Source organism: Callospermophilus lateralis, unplaced genomic scaffold (genome assembly GCF_048772815.1).
Source record: "Callospermophilus lateralis isolate mCalLat2 unplaced genomic scaffold, mCalLat2.hap1 Scaffold_129, whole genome shotgun sequence".
Classification (NCBI taxonomy): domain Eukaryota; kingdom Metazoa; phylum Chordata; class Mammalia; order Rodentia; family Sciuridae; genus Callospermophilus; species Callospermophilus lateralis.
In genome coordinates this window covers 983253-998510 of record NW_027512465.1, presented here as the reverse complement: position 1 = coordinate 998510, position 15258 = coordinate 983253, and the positions used below count along the sequence as shown (strand labels likewise).

General features: G+C 43.6%; 1 protein-coding gene across 1 annotated transcript; it reads right to left on the bottom strand.

Annotated features, from left to right (window-relative positions):
• Positions 1 to 1685: 1685 nt before the first annotated feature.
• Positions 1686 to 15054, bottom strand: LOC143389970 (BH3-interacting domain death agonist-like). Its single transcript, XM_077108070.1, has 5 exons — positions 14980 to 15054; positions 9506 to 9716; positions 4560 to 4703; positions 2879 to 3090; positions 1686 to 1734 (listed from the first exon to the last, which is right to left on the bottom strand). The coding sequence occupies exons 1-5, from the start codon at positions 14989 to 14991 to the stop codon at positions 1723 to 1725; spliced, it is 591 nt and encodes a 196-aa protein (XP_076964185.1). The 5' UTR covers positions 14992 to 15054; the 3' UTR covers positions 1686 to 1722.
• Positions 15055 to 15258: the final 204 nt, after the last annotated feature.

Below are 15258 nucleotides of genomic sequence, written 5' to 3'. Positions count from 1 at the left end.
ATGGGCCACCCTTCCTCCAGACCCCGTGGCACTGGAGGGCTTCTCCTCCTGCTTGAGGCCAGTCCCTGTGCCTGTGCAGGTGGCCTGACCAGATCAGGAAGCCTTCCCAGTCCCCAGTGGTCTAGTGCCCCAGTACACCCCCCCAAAAAAAAGTGAAAAATAAGATTAAAAAAAGCAAAATGCCGCAGTCCAGCTGGGCAAAATAACCGGGAGGTGACAAGCAACTTGAAGGTTGAAGCGGGAACTGCTTTATTGCAGGGAAACTCAGTGGGAACTGAGTGGGAACTCAAGGTAGCGGGCACCCAAGCAGGAGCCGCCTTATTACGGAACAGCAGAGGTATATATACCTAACTGATTACACACAGCTTGACTCAATTAGCATCGTCTAGCTACAGCAGTCAGCCAATAAGGAATCCCCAGAAGAGCTGGGATTCCAGGTGTGCACCACCACATCCAGACCAAAGCATTACATCTGCAGACACAGAACTTTACTGTTGAAGGTGACACAAGTGATGTGGGCTCAACGCACATCGGCACCCTTCCAGACTGAATCCTAGACCGTGGCTTCCAGGTGTGAAAGGCCTATTCTGAACCACTGCTAACCTAAAGCTTTTCCTTCCATAAAGGAAAGGTTCTACCTGAGTGAGTTGGAGTTACCTGTATTTATTTGGACCCTGTCTCAGAAGGGGAAGCACTTCACCTGCATAACTGATAAATCTAACAGTGTTTGTCTTTTATGCCTAGAGGCCTGTTCTGTCCTGAGGCAGATTCCATGCTTGGATGAACTCAGTGGGGGTTGGGGCTGCAAATAATTATGATAAGGCTATTAATAGGAAATTTGGCATTCCATGAGCTTCCAAATGTTACCAAAGCCTTGACTTCTTGGAAAGAGGAAAAATATATTTAGCTACTTGATTTTGGACACAGTGGTTTACATGGGCCCTCATATTGCCATGACACCTTTTAAATAATTCTCTTGACTCAAACACAAGGAAATTGGGCTGGGGTTGTGGCTCAGTAGTAGAGCGCTTGCCTAGCATGTGTCAGGCACTGAGTTCAAATTGCCACACCACATAAAAAAATAAAGATATTGTGTCCATCTACAGATAAAAATATTAAAAACAAAAACAAAACAAACAAACAACAACAACAAAAAAACCCCAAATCCACAAGGAAATCAAACTAAACATCTGTGTTGAGGCCAGAGTTTGCCATCGTCTGGGAACAGCACCTTGGACCAGAACCTCTGAGCCATTTGGCCAGGATTTCACACAGATTATATTTTTTACTCTCTTGGAAACAATGTCCCCTGCTTTTAGCAGAAATTTTAATATGTATGGGGTATGTGCAGTTCTCCTCCTTAATAAACAGCAATTTAAAAAAATCAAAAATCACTGAGTATGTTTTCCCTTCTGCCTTACAACTTACTTTTCAATGTAATTTACAAATGGGAGCCTGTAAGCTGTTGAGATAAAGGCACAAGGTACACATGTAGGAGATGGCAAATGTGTGCAAGTTGACTTTTTCGTCCAAAATACATCAATGTAGAAATTTCTAAATGGGTCACCAGCTGAAAATATCCTGAAATCAGGGAGAAAGAGCTCTTCTTCGGGCCTCTCTTTTCTAAGATGTCTATTTACGTGGCCATGGCTCCTCTCTGGAGGCAGCTACACTGCTGTCACAACGTCAAGTTTAGCCTGGTGTGCTTCTGCAGTCATCTATTCAGTCCATCTCCTAAGCAAGAAAAGAACACCAGTCAGAATAGCCAGTTTAATTCACAACCAGGATTTAGTACTTAAGACATTTACTAGTGTCTTAACAGGAGGGAAGCTGGGGTACAGAGCCTCCAGATCCTGTTAATCCTATATCCCTGCACCCTCCCTTTTGTTACACAAGGGCAAGTACAAAACCACAGGCTTTCCAAAGGCTCAGAGGTAAATTCAAGCCTCTCCATAATCACTTCAGTTGTTAAGACATGTTAGGAGGTCAGAGGAATCACTATTCCCTTTAAGCTGTATCTATTTGGTACCCATCAGTACAAATGTTAACATTTTGCCTCTTATTCCTCAAAATGGTTGTTGGTTGGGGGGGGACCTGTTCAGAGGCTTTCTCTGGCTTCTTTCAAGAGTTCAGCATGTTTTACCCCCTATTTTGTAGATGCCTTTATAGAATAGCACGCAGCAGAGGCATTTAAGGCCTATCAATAACTATTCACAGGGTTAGGTGCTATTTTATTTAAAAAGTAAGCCTGAATAATGCTCTGACATATTGAAAAAATTCAGACACTGATGTTTTAAAATTTGAAATAAGAAACATCCACCTATCTTCCACTGGGGTTTATGAAACTGAAGCATCAGTCTTCAAGGATGTCTTGCTTACCCTTCTTAGGCAGTGTCATGAAGACTGACTTTTAATGTCTTGGTTATGTGACAGATATGCTCTCTGTGTATAGGAAAATGCACATCATCTCTGCCCCCCGACCCTTTTTGACTATTCCTTTTGGTATCTCTCCCCATTCTCCTCTGTAACCATATATTCTGAGAATCTGCACTTATGTTTGTGACAAGGTGAAGCTGAGGGCAGACTGAGGAAGCTCAGCCAAGGTTCCTCTGGACACTTTCTTTTATGCCCACCATGCTGCTATGATTCTATCCATGGTGTGAGGAAGGCTTCAAGTCCCTCCTGACAGCAACATGTCTTGTCACTGCTTTCCTTGCGCTTTCATCATCGGGGAGATCAGAGTGAGGAGGGCTGAGAGAGGCCCCATAGCAGAGGGCTCTGCTGGGTTCTAGGGTTCTTTGAGGAAAAAGGTATGGGAAGCAGGCAGAGACTAGGGGACTCCAGGAAATAGAAAGGAGCTGGCATCAGTGATTCTTACATTTCTGACTAAGTCCCGCACGTAGGCGAATAGGTTCTGGTTAATAAAGTTGACTGTTGCATGAAACACATCATGGAGTAAGGATGGTGTATGATTGGCCACCTTTTTGGCCAATAGCATGGTCATAATAAGCATGGTCTTCTCGTTCTCCATGTCTTTAGGATAAGTCTGCATTGCTGCTTTCAGGGTGGTGTCCAGGCAGTTGCTTCTGCCTATACAGAGATAAAGACAGTTTACTAATAGTCTTTCCTCTTACAGTCCCTGGTGGTAAGTACAAAGGGGCATCTCAGAAAGAAGTATTGATGGAATAGCTAAGGCTACAGGACAGAGAGAAGGATAGACAATTTAGTTTTGAGGCAATGCAAAGGGAATAGGAGACTACTTCCTGCAGGGAATGCTCATTAACCTAATACACATTTACTGAACACTGTATGTTATTTAATGGAACACAAGGAGCTGAAGCCATTCCCTTTCATAACCTCAAAAGACTGATAACTATCTCCAGCAACTTAGGCCCATCTTACTATTGTGCACCCTAGCTTAAGGGGACAAGCAGAACCTACTCACCAAAGGTGAGAGGCAAATACTAGACCATTGGACTTGAGAGACCTTAGGCTCAATGACTTACATGCACAATTACCCTTGTGGGAGGTGTCCCCAGGCAGTGCATAGCCAGATGCTTCTGTATTCTTAGACAGCTGCTGGAGAATAGCAGATGGGGAGAGAATGCCAGACTGAAGACCAGCTGTCATGGAAGGGGGCGCCCAACAAGGTAGTGAGGTTATCAGCCTTCTCAGTTGGTAGAAGTCAAAAGAATTAAACTTTCTCTCCTCTCACCTCCTACAGCTACAAGTATTTATTTGAAGGCTTTAGGGTGTGGCCTGCACCAATCTTTGGATGCCCCCAGAGGTCCATGTGAGCAGCAATATCTATGTAACTAAACACAGCCATGAAGTTGGGAAGAGGAGAAGGCTAAACTATCACTGTTTTTGTTATACCTGGGAAAGTAACTGAAAATTCTGTGTTGGGATCTTTACTCTCCAAAACAGAAAAAAAAAAAGTTATTTTGGTAAGAGTCAGATATATTTTGCTGGGGCTGGGGATATAGCTCTATTGGTAGAGTGCTTGTCTCTCATGAACAAGGCCCTGGGTTTTATCCCCAGCACCACAAAAAAAAAAAAAATAAATAAATATATATATATATATATATATATATATATATATATATATATATATATATATATATATACACTTTATTCATCTTTCTTGAGTCTTCTATCCCTCTCACTTATAAAGGTTCAGGTTTTCTAAATCTCCACTAAATTCTCCTGAAAGACAATCATGTTCTAACTCCATTCCCAATTCTCTTGTCAAAGTTCCAGATAGACAGTCATGGAGCTATCTCAGGGGACACTGGTCTTCTGATGAGAGACAGAACAGGCCCTGGCTCCAGTGACAATCATAAAAGCCCATCTTGGGGCTGGGGATGTGGCTCATACAGTAGCGAGCTCGCCTGGCATGCGTGCGGCCCGGGTTCGATCCTCAGCACCACATACAAACAAAGATGTTTTGTCTGCCGAGAACTAAAAAAAAAATAAATAATAAAAATCTCTCTCTCTCTAAAAAAAAAATAAAATAAAATCCCATCTTACTCAGAAGTAGCAATAGTGTATTCCCTCACTTACTTCCTCTGACAGTCCAGTATTCATAAAACGTGCCACCAGTTCATTCACCAGTTCTGGCTGGATGCTACGGTCCATTTCATCCCCGACTTGGGCAAGATGCCGGGCAATGTTCTGTATAACTTCTTCTTGACTTTCAGAATCTGAAAGGCAGAGGGCAATAAGGACAAAGACGATTCAGACAATGGCCCCATTAGATACTCTCATCCCCCTCCACCCCACCCAACACAGGAAAGGAGTCTGCTTTGGAAGAAGGACAGCTCCTGCCTCCACAGCACGCGCTCACAGTCCTCACTGACATTGGCTCCACTCAGCTTGAGCCCCTGTGTGACTTCTGGACTGGCTGTCAGACCAGGGAAAGGCCTGAGTGAACAGCAGACCAGCTCCAGAAGCAGGCCTCTCCCTGAACACAGACTCAAGAACTGTCCCCAAAGAGGGTCAGTCATGTTCTAACAGTCTTCACCATGGGCCTCAAAGAAGAACCTGGCAGCAATCTTCAGGGCTATCACCTGTTAAGTGTTGATGTATAACACTTAACAGGTGTCAATCTTAGAAGCTTTTAGGAAGGAAGATTTACAGTCAGACCAGGTTTGAGTCCCACCCCCCCCCCCCCCCGCCGCCCCCTTCCTGGCCATGAGAATTTGAAGCATATGTCCTACTTCCTTACAGGGAAGAGGTGGAGCTGACTCCCCTCCCCAATCTTACCTCATTAAGTAAAACTCCAGGTTTTCTCTATCAATTTCCAGGCCCTATATGATCTGCCCCACCTGGCCAACTAAGATTCTGCTACCTGACGTTAGTCCCTCCACAGTATTCCTGGCCTCCACACATGCTGCCCCTTCTGCCTAAACGCCACTCTCCAACAGATCACAGCTCCTTCCTCACCTCCTTTATTCTGTCCCAGTCTTCTCCTCTTTCTTTCTCTTCCTTGACACGTTTACACATTACCCTAATCATAACTCTATGATTTGTTTGACACCCCTCAACCAGAATATAAACTCCCTAAAAGCTGTAATTTTTTTTTTTGCAGGGGGAGGGGTCTAGTACTGAGGATTGAACCCAGGGCCTCATATATACTAGGCAAGCAATACGCTATATTCCCAGTCATTTTTAAATTTTATTTTGAGACAGGGTCTCACTAACTTGGCCAAGCTAGCCTCAAATTTACTATCCTCCTGCCTTAGCCTTGTGAGTTGCTGAAATTATAGGCATGTGATACCATGCCCAGCAAACCTATAATTCTGAAAATCAGTTTGGTTTACTGTTAAATATTCAGCACTTAAACTGACACAGGCGCACAGCAGGTGCTCAATACACAACTGTCTGGAAGCTGGGCATTATGGCACATGCCTATAATCCCAACAACTCAAGAGGCCGAGGCAGGAGGATCACAAGTTGGAGGGCAATCTCAGCAATTTAGCGAGGTCCTAAGCCCTGTTTCAAAATAAAAAGTAAAAAGGGGCTGAGGATGCAGCTCTATGGTAAAGCACCCCTAGGTTTAATTCCTGCAAACATAACAAAATCCAACTACATGGGGCTGGGGGTGTGGCTCAGTGGTAGAATGTATGCTTAGCTTCAATCCCCAGCACAGCAAAATAAATCAAAGCAAATAAACCAAAAACCAAATAAGTGCATAAATGAATGAACAGATCCTGTATCTAGCTTCTGATATCAATAAATGACAACTATTGTTATCTCTCTCATTAAGTCCTGCATTTCTCCTGTATTTGCAACTCCCCTCTGGCTCCTATTTATCCAGGACGGAAACCTGGCTTACCTGAGGTCTCTGCTATTCCCACTGCACCTTTTCTCAGTGCGTTGTCAGGTCTGATCTTAGAACTCCTATCTGCTGCTGCCACCCTTGTCAGGGTTTTCTCTGAGCTCTCATCTTGATAACATTGTCCTTCAGTCTATTTTCCTCAGAAACAGGAGGGCATAACAAGCACTTGGGCAGGACTGAAGGAAGCAGTAAGAAGTCTAATATGCTTACCAACCTCAGGGGTAAGAGCCTTCTTAAATTCTGCACTCTAGGGATTTCATCTGCCCCTCCTTCAGTCTTCTTTCTTTCTTTGTCCTATTAGGCCTCTAAGGATGGAATCCAGGGCCATAGACACACCAGGCAAGTATTCCGGTCCACCACAGAGTCTCACCCTTAGCCTCTCACCACAACAAGATACAACACTGCTTCTCTACTCAGGACCTTCCCCATGCTCACTTCTACTTAAGTGGTTAAGTCATCTTCTAGCTTCCAATTCCCTTTAATTCTTTCTACTCTTGTAATGTTCTAGCCAAATCCAAACATTTTCTGTGTTTCATAGGCTTTGGGCTTTCCCATCTTCAGGCTTTTGCTTAATCAATGGCTATTTCTTCTTCCCTATTTCCAAAGAATTACATTGTGCCATCTTTCTAGACCTAGCTCAACCTCACTTGAGTCATGAATTCCTTCCTGATTCCCTTCAGAGCAAAGGGTCCCCACTTCTCCTTATAGTTCCCTCAGAAATGATGTGTGCCTCACTTACTTGCCAAAGCCTTTCCACCTTATTTTTGTGAATCATGTACACATCTCTCTTCCCTCTATCCACCAGATCAGCAACATCAGAAATTATATCTGATTTTGTTTTGAGGTTTTCAGAGTCTCTATTTTGTTCCTTGCCTCCAAAACTTGTCAGGTACTTAATTCATAGGCCAATGTTCTCTCAGAGCACTAGTAAGGTCAGTATACAGCCCCATTAATCTACTTTTCAAATGCCATTTGGGTCAAGTCAGGATTTGCTGTCTAAAGGTAAGGGACAGTGTAGAGAGCAGCAAGAGAAAAGCGCAGGAGACAGACTCTGGTTGTAGTTACTGCTGTATCACCTTCTGACAGTGAAGCCATTCGGGCCCATGCCTGTCCTCAGTCCTTCCTACAACTTTCCAAGAGATCAAATGCTTTTATTCAGTTTAGGACTGTCAGAATACATACTGGTTAGGCTCAAAGAAAGTTTCTGGCATACCTTGACTAGTGGGAAACACTGGGCCACATTTCCTTTCACCAGATTTAAGATGAGATTGGGCAAAAGGCAGAATCAATTGTTGGTCTCCCCCAGAGCCACCAGAGGGCACTGGAATCTCGGTGACAGGAAATTTCAGAGTAGACAACCAGGTTGTGCAGGACAGGTTGGAAGGTCTGGGTCACTGTGGAATTTCAGGGCAGGGATTTTTTTTCTTTTGCAGTGCTAGTGGTGGAACCCAGGGCCTTGAGCAATAGGGCAAATGCTCCACCCCTGAGCTACACCCTCAGTCCCAGGGCAGTGATTCTAATCAAGGTCAGAATCACCTGGAAGTCTTCCACTCTAACACCTGACCTGGGTCGGTGGAGTAGACTCAAGGCCTGCACATTTTGAAAAAGTTCCTCATGTAAAGTCTGTGTGCACACTACTGAGAACCAACGTCCTGAGCTCCTCAGCTTGCTCCTTCTCCAGAAACAGCACTAGTGGCTCAGTGGTAGAGTGCTTGCCTAGTGGCACTGGGTTTAATTTTCAGCACCGCATATAAATAAATGAATAAAACTGAGGTCCATCAACATCTAAAAATATATATACTAATAAGAATAGAGGCAAGGAAGAGAGCACAGGGATTAAAGTTCAGAATGGTAAAATCTGGAAACAGGTAACAGGAGGCAGCACTGATTATGATGGGAGGCAACCCAAGAAGTTCAAGAGGGGTCTGGCTCAAGTACTGCCTTGGACATACCCATCAGTTGACTGGGTCTAGTCATTTATATGTCCCTGGGCCTGAGTTTCCTCATCTGGAAATGAGGTTCATAATACTTCAATTATTCCCTTCCCTCCCTTTGTGCCAGGGATCCAACCCAGGGCCTCATGTATGCCAGACAACCACTTGAGATCCCCTAGCTCAGTTTTCTTATATTTAAAAAAAGGGAAAATATGAAGTTCTATATGGGATACAAAAATTCCTTTAAATACATGGATTGGGACCTGCTCAAGATGGTGTGGAGCTGTGTAAGAATCACCTGTGGGGCTTTTACTCACACCAGTGATGCCCCAGATCTATCAAATCAGATTGCCTAAAGATGGGACCCCAGCACGACTGTTTTAAAGCTTTCTGGTTCTTGAAACTACATAAACCCAAACTGGGGAGTCCTTCAGGTTATTTAATACAGCTCAGTGGTTTCCAGAATTACTTGGGAAAACACTTTTCATATTGGTAGATGAACATAAGAAGGTAGATGCTGCACCTAAAATAAGTTCAGCACCACTAGAGGCAATCAAACACAGATCAAACCATATAATATGAACATATAGAGTAGCCTAAAACTCCATGGCTCAAGACTGAGCCCAAATGTCCCTTCTAGCCCATGGATTGTGGGAGGCCAACCTTACGGGTGACTGAGTTACACTCTCCAGCTAGGTGCTGAGGCGCTCAGTCACAGAAATGGGTGTGTCTTGCTACAGCCTCATGGGTGAAGCTATGCTCACCTGTTCCTTTGTAATATAACCCCTTGCCCTGTTTCGGATAGAATCTTCCATGGAAGTGCCTTGTGTGTGTCCCCTCCTCTTACTGTGCCCTTGGGTGTGGCCTACCCAAGTGTCAGTCAACCTGCTGACAGTGGACATCATGAAGATAGACTCAGCCCCCTGAAACCTGACCCCTTGCCTCATTTGAATAGCTTCTCCTCAATAAAAGGGGTTAGCATGTGCTCTCGCTCTCTCTCTCTTTCTGTGGACCCTTGAGGTCAGAGGAGCCGGTCACAGCAACCCCAAAGAAAAAGGTATTTGTGTCTCTTGTGTGGTTATTTCGTGCAGCCCAGTTAGCCCAGTTTAACTAGAGTGACCCCTTAGCCTTTTAGTCTCGAGAACAGAAACCCAGCAATGGATATCCCCAGATGTTACTAGTAACAACAAAGCCCAGGATTGGCACAAAGGAGATGGGGTCAGGTGCCTACCTGCCTCTATTCTTCCCATGAAGAGACTGGCACGGTTGCCGTCAGTCTGCAGCTCATCTTCACGTTCCCCCTCCAGGTAAGTTCGCACAGGTAGTTCCTGGCCCAGAGTTCTCAGCTCTTGGTGAAACTTACAGTCAGAGAAGCTTTGGAGGAAGTCAAGCACCAGCAAGTTTGTGATGTATTCATCCCTGAGGCCTGAACCATTGCTGACCTAAGATAAAAGAGGAATTAGGAAAGCTCTTGGGAACCCAGGCCAGGGCCAGAAGCCCTCCCTGTACCTGAGCAGACAGTTCTATGGGGTACAGATGGTCTTGAAAGAACCTTACTGGCCCAAGAGGTGAATCTCATGTAGATTCAAGATCCCTGCAGCAATGCCTCCTGTAGATGCCAAAGAGAGAGCTTCAATTCTACAAGTGATTCATCCACCATTTGCTTTACCTGAAATCTGTGGCTGGGGTGAGTTTCCTATGCTACAGTCTGATTCAGGGAATTCAGGCAAATATCATTTAGATGCCATCCATGTATTTACATTATTTTTTTAAAAGTACCAGGGATACTTCACCAAATAAAATCCAGCTTTCCTGGCTATTCTTCTAGAAGTTAGCAGCTCTTTCTTTTCCATAATCTCTTTTGTAGGCCTAGGATGATACTGGGCCAACAGAAGACTCTCAATACATACTGGGGGTGGTACCCACAGGTCAACATTGCCTTTGGCCCAGCTTGGTCTACTTCTAGAGGCTTAATTAATGAAAACCCCAGAGTACTCTGACCAGGAGGGGCTGGAGCACACAGTCCCCACTCACTGTCCATCTCTACTGGTAACACTTAAGCCGCATGCAGCTCCTGCAAATGCCTGCACTATGGGAGCCAGGAGGGGCCTTTCTAGCATGCTGACTGCATGTGAGGATGTTTTTTGAAAATAAAGGTGAGTACCTATAGCATCAGTGGCACCATGTGCCCAGAGCAACCATAGCTCTAAAATAAAGAGGGAATAAGTAGTCTGAAAGGCTCGGGATTCCAAGACCTGTCCAGATGTATGCCAAATATTCACAGGGGCTGTAAGAACAAAGGAAGATAAAAGTGCTGGTGAAAAGATATTGTAATCCTCTAAGTCCTTAATAATTTGCATCAGAAAAACAAAACAAATTTTTATTTGTTTATTTATTTATTTATGTGGTGCTGAGGATCGACCCTAGCAACTCGCATGTGCTAGGCGGCCGCTCTACCATTGAGCCACAACCCCAGCCCCACAAAAAAGTATTTATTAGAAAAGTAAAAAAAAAACTCCCAGGACAGCTTTTTTTTTTTTTTTTTTTTGGTGGTGCTGGGGATTGAACCCAGGGCCTTGTGCATGTGAGGTAAGCTCTCTACCAATTAAGTTATATCCCCAGACCTGAGAAAAGTTTTTTAATAGGACAAAATAAATAAAACTGCTGATACAGCAAGTACTTAGCATGCAATGAGCCCTGGGTTCAATCCTCAACACCACCAAAAAAAAAAAAAGGTTAAATAAAATATGGTACTTGAGGGGCTGGGGTTTTGGCTCAGTAGCAGAGCACTTTCCTAGCATATGTGATGCACTGGGTTTGAGCCTCAGCACCACATATAAATAAATAAAAAATAAGGTACATCAACAACTAAAAAAATATTTTAAAAAAATATGGTACTTGTGTATTATTGCTCTTTGGCTGTTACTTCTTCAGGATTACTTTCAAATAAAAGCAAAACTTTATGTAAAAGTTCTACTGAATCTAATTCTTACAATTCCTGTACTATGAGGCCAAGAGGGTACAAAACAGCTTAGAAACTCAAAAAACATGGCCATTTCTGTCACAAGGAGATGTCCTGATTAGAAGAGAAGAAAGGAACCCGGGGGCAGTATCATGGGTTAAGTGTGTCTCCACTAAAAAAATGTTCAAGTCCTAACCCCAAGTACCCATAAATAGGATCTTATCTGGACATAATCAAGTTAAGAAACTTCATCAGAGTGAGCCCTAAGTCCAATGACTGGTGTCTTTGTAGGAGTAAAATATATATACTACGACATGCAGGGAAATGCCACCTGAAGATAGAGGCCAGAATTGAAGTGACGCATGTCCAAGCTAAGAAACATCAAGGATCACTGGTAATTCCAGAAGCTGGGACAGAATCTCCCTCAGAAAGAGGGAGCAACCACAATGATGACGTGATTTTAGGCTGCTGGTCACTAGAATTGTGAGGGAATAAACTCCTGGGTTTTTGTGTTTGTTTTTGGTGGTACTGGGGACTGAACTTAGACACTGAGCTACATCATATCCCTTTTTGTTTTATAATTATTTTTTTTGGTACTGGGAATTGAACTCAGGGGCACTCAATCACTGAGCCACATTCCCATTCCTATTTTGTATTTTATTTAGAGAAAGGGTCCCACTGAGTTGCTTAGGGCCTTGCTAAATTGCTGAGGCTGGCTTTGAACTCGAGATCCTCCTGTCTCAGCCTTCCGAGACTCTGGGATTATAGGCGTGAGCCACCGCAACCAGCCCTAGCCCTTTTTATTTTTTGACACAGGGCCTTGCTTTTGTGGTGGAAGCTGGCCTGGAACTGATGATCCTCTTGCCTCAACTCCCAAAGTTACTGGAATTATAGGTGTGTGCCACCACGCCCAGCTTAAACTCTTGTCCTTAAAAGCCACCCAGTTTGTTTCAGCAGCCGAAGGAAATTAATAAAGGTGGTCTTTGCCCAAGGACCACCTTTCGATCCAGAGTTGGTAAACAAGAATCTGAAACCTGAATGTGGAGATACAGCAGCTGCCAGCCATGCTAGATCAGGTTATCCAACACATTCTATAATCTTTATTACATAAAATAAAGAGAGATGGCTGGCAAAGGAAAGGGAATTATTTCATGTTAGAGAATGAGGGATCTGGAAATGTTTAGTTGCAGTGAGCTGAAAAGCCAAGAGGACAGGCAAGTGCCATGAAAAAGGAAGTGGTTTGGGAAACAGAATTTATTTCATTCCATGAACAAACAGAGCTTGTGACATGCCAAGTATGGAACTACACTTCTTTTAAATCTTCCAGTAATAAAAGCTGAAGAAGGAATTTAATATTTATCTTTTTAGATCATAGGAAAAAATATATTGAGAAAAATGAGGAACACTTAAGAAATTCTGCTATATATTTTACATAACTGATGCAATGAAGTAAAAATAATTCTTATGCTATAGAATCAGTTCTGATGCAGAGAAAGATGAAAACCTCCAATGCATTTGATAAATTACAATAAATCTGGTGTTCAAACCTAGCAAAAAGAACACTAGATAAGAGTAACAAAAAGTGAAACTAGTCTCATTTGTTTTTACAAACATATATATCTCAAGCCAGATATGGTGGTGCATGCCTATAGTCCCAGTTACTCAGAAGCCTGAGGCAGAAAATTGCCAGCCTCAGCAACTTAGACTCTGTCTCAAAATAAAATATTAAAAGAGAGATGTAGCTCAGTGGTAGAATACTTGCCTAGAATGAGTGAGGGCCTGAGTTTGATTTCTAGTACTGCAAATAAATTCAAAGAAGAATGCTGAGTGAAATAAGCCAGTCACAAAAAGATAAAAACTGTATGATTTCACTTATATGAGGTCCTTGAACATAGACAGAAAGTAGAATGGTAGCTATTGGGGGCTGCTGTCGGGGAGGAGTTAAGTTAGTGTTTGATGGGGACAGTTTCAGTTGAGCCAGATGAAAATGTTCTGGAGCTGGATGGTAGCAATGGTTGTACAACAACAATGCATGTAATGACCCTGAACCACACACTTAAAAATAGTGAAGACAGGCCAGGCATGATGGCACACGCCTGTAATCCTGGTGGCTCAGGAGGCTGAAGCAAGGGGATCACAAGTTCAAAGCCAGCCTCAGCAAAAGCAAGGCACTAAGCGACTCAGTGAGACTTGTCTCTAAATAAAAATACAAAATAGGGTTGGAGATGTGGCTCAGTGGTCGAGTGCCCTAAGTTCGATCCCCATTGCCAAAAAAAAAAAAAAGTGAAAATGGCAAATTTTATATTATGGGATCTTACCATATTTTTTAAAATTCCAGAGTGGGGGAAAATATCTGAGAAAGTCAAAGTATCTACAATAGGATGAAAGTTCTGATAGGGACAGAAAGACCAAACCCCAAAATGTAAGAGAAAATTTTTGCTCAGTGGTTCAGTGAGAATCCCAACTCTGTAAAACACTGGGTAACCTTCAGTGTCTCAGCTTTTTCACCCTGAAGGTAAAGAAAAAAACAACAGTAGGAGTAATGACATTCACCCTTCCTATCCTGAAAGGGTGTCAGGAAAAGTGGGACCTTATGAGAGGAAAGATTGTCTAGGGTGCTATGCAAGGAGGATGTGGCAGTTGTGTTTTAACCTGAAGACATCTCAAGAATATGGGAGAGAAGGCAACACTTATTGGGGTCCTTTCTTGTCCCTGCCAGAGTTCTGTTTCTATTCTTTATACCTGGATAAATTCTACTCCTTGCACTCTGGGGAAGGAAAAAAAATATGGGAGAGGAAGTAAATGTGGTGGACTGGAAGACACAATGGGCAAGTTCACCTGGCACCAACATAGAATACTATCCACACTGATAACTGGTCCTTATGGGGACAAGTGGGAGCTCTAAAATTTCTTCTGTCTATGCAACTAACATCTCTCCAGAGCCCACTAGGTAGTGGGCTCTCCAGTTATCAACCTGAAAAATCCCACAATTCCCATTCTTCTGAAAGGATATTCAACAAGTACATACTGAGACCTGCTACGGTTTTGATTTAGAATGCCCCCCAAAAGTTCTGTGTTGTCCTTGTGTTGAAGGCTTAGTTCCCAAAGCAGCAGTATTCAGAGGTGGGGCCTATGGGAGGTGGTTGGATCATGGTGGCTCTGAGCTCATCAGTGGATTAATCCATTAATGGATTCATAACTTAATGTGCTTTTTTGAGAGGTAGTAGAAACTTTAGGAGGTAGGGCCTAGTTTGGGGAAGCAGCCACTCGAAGATGTATCTTTGAAGGGTATATCCTGTCTCTGCTCCCTTCTTTCTCTCTTTCCCAGCTGCAAAGAGGTAAGCAGATTTGCTGTATCACACTCTCTCTGCCATGATGTTCTACCTCATCACAAGCCCAGAAACAACAGCGCCAAGTTACTACGGAATCAAACTTTGAAACCATGAGTCAAAATAAATCTTACTTTTAAGTTGAATTTTTCAGATATTTTGTAACAGTGACAGAAAGCCAACTAACACAAGACTTTTCAGGCACCGAGGGTACTGTCCATAGGCTCAGGGATGTTGAAATGGTAATTCTGTTGTAGATTTGTGGTTCCTCTTAGCAGAGCTTTCAGATGGGAACTGGGAACTGGGGTCAGGCTAGATCAGCACCCACAGGCAAATGCATGAAGAACAAGCCTACACTCAACCCTCTAACGTCCCCTTTCCAAGAATTCCTCCAAAAGAATTCAGGAGTCTGACCTCAGAGTCCATGGCACAGGCAGCACCTGGTAGCTCCAACTCAGTTTTGGTTCACGGAGGTCCAAGATCACCACCTAGAAAAGGACACACATAGAGGGTGGGTGGCTGTAACCTGAAGGGATGCCCCACAGGGTAGAATGGAGAAGACGGGCCTCAGCTCTGGCTCAGGAACTTTGGCCACTGCAACCGAGCAGCTGAGGTCACTGTTGCCAGCAGATGGTATTCAGTCGGGTTCCTTTCTTTCCCCTTGGCACAGAATTGTGGGCCACAACCTACTGA

Bases quoted from the DNA above. Each gene is read 5' to 3' on its own strand.
- LOC143389970 (XM_077108070.1), bottom strand. The intron at 4,704-9,505 runs GTAGGCACCTGA...TCTGCCTTTCAG, and splicing joins CATGGGAAGAATAGAGGCAG to ATTCTGAAAGTCAAGAAGAA. The intron at 3,091-4,559 runs GTGAGGGAATAC...ATCTCTGTATAG, and splicing joins TGGACTGTCAGAGGAAGTAA to GCAGAAGCAACTGCCTGGAC.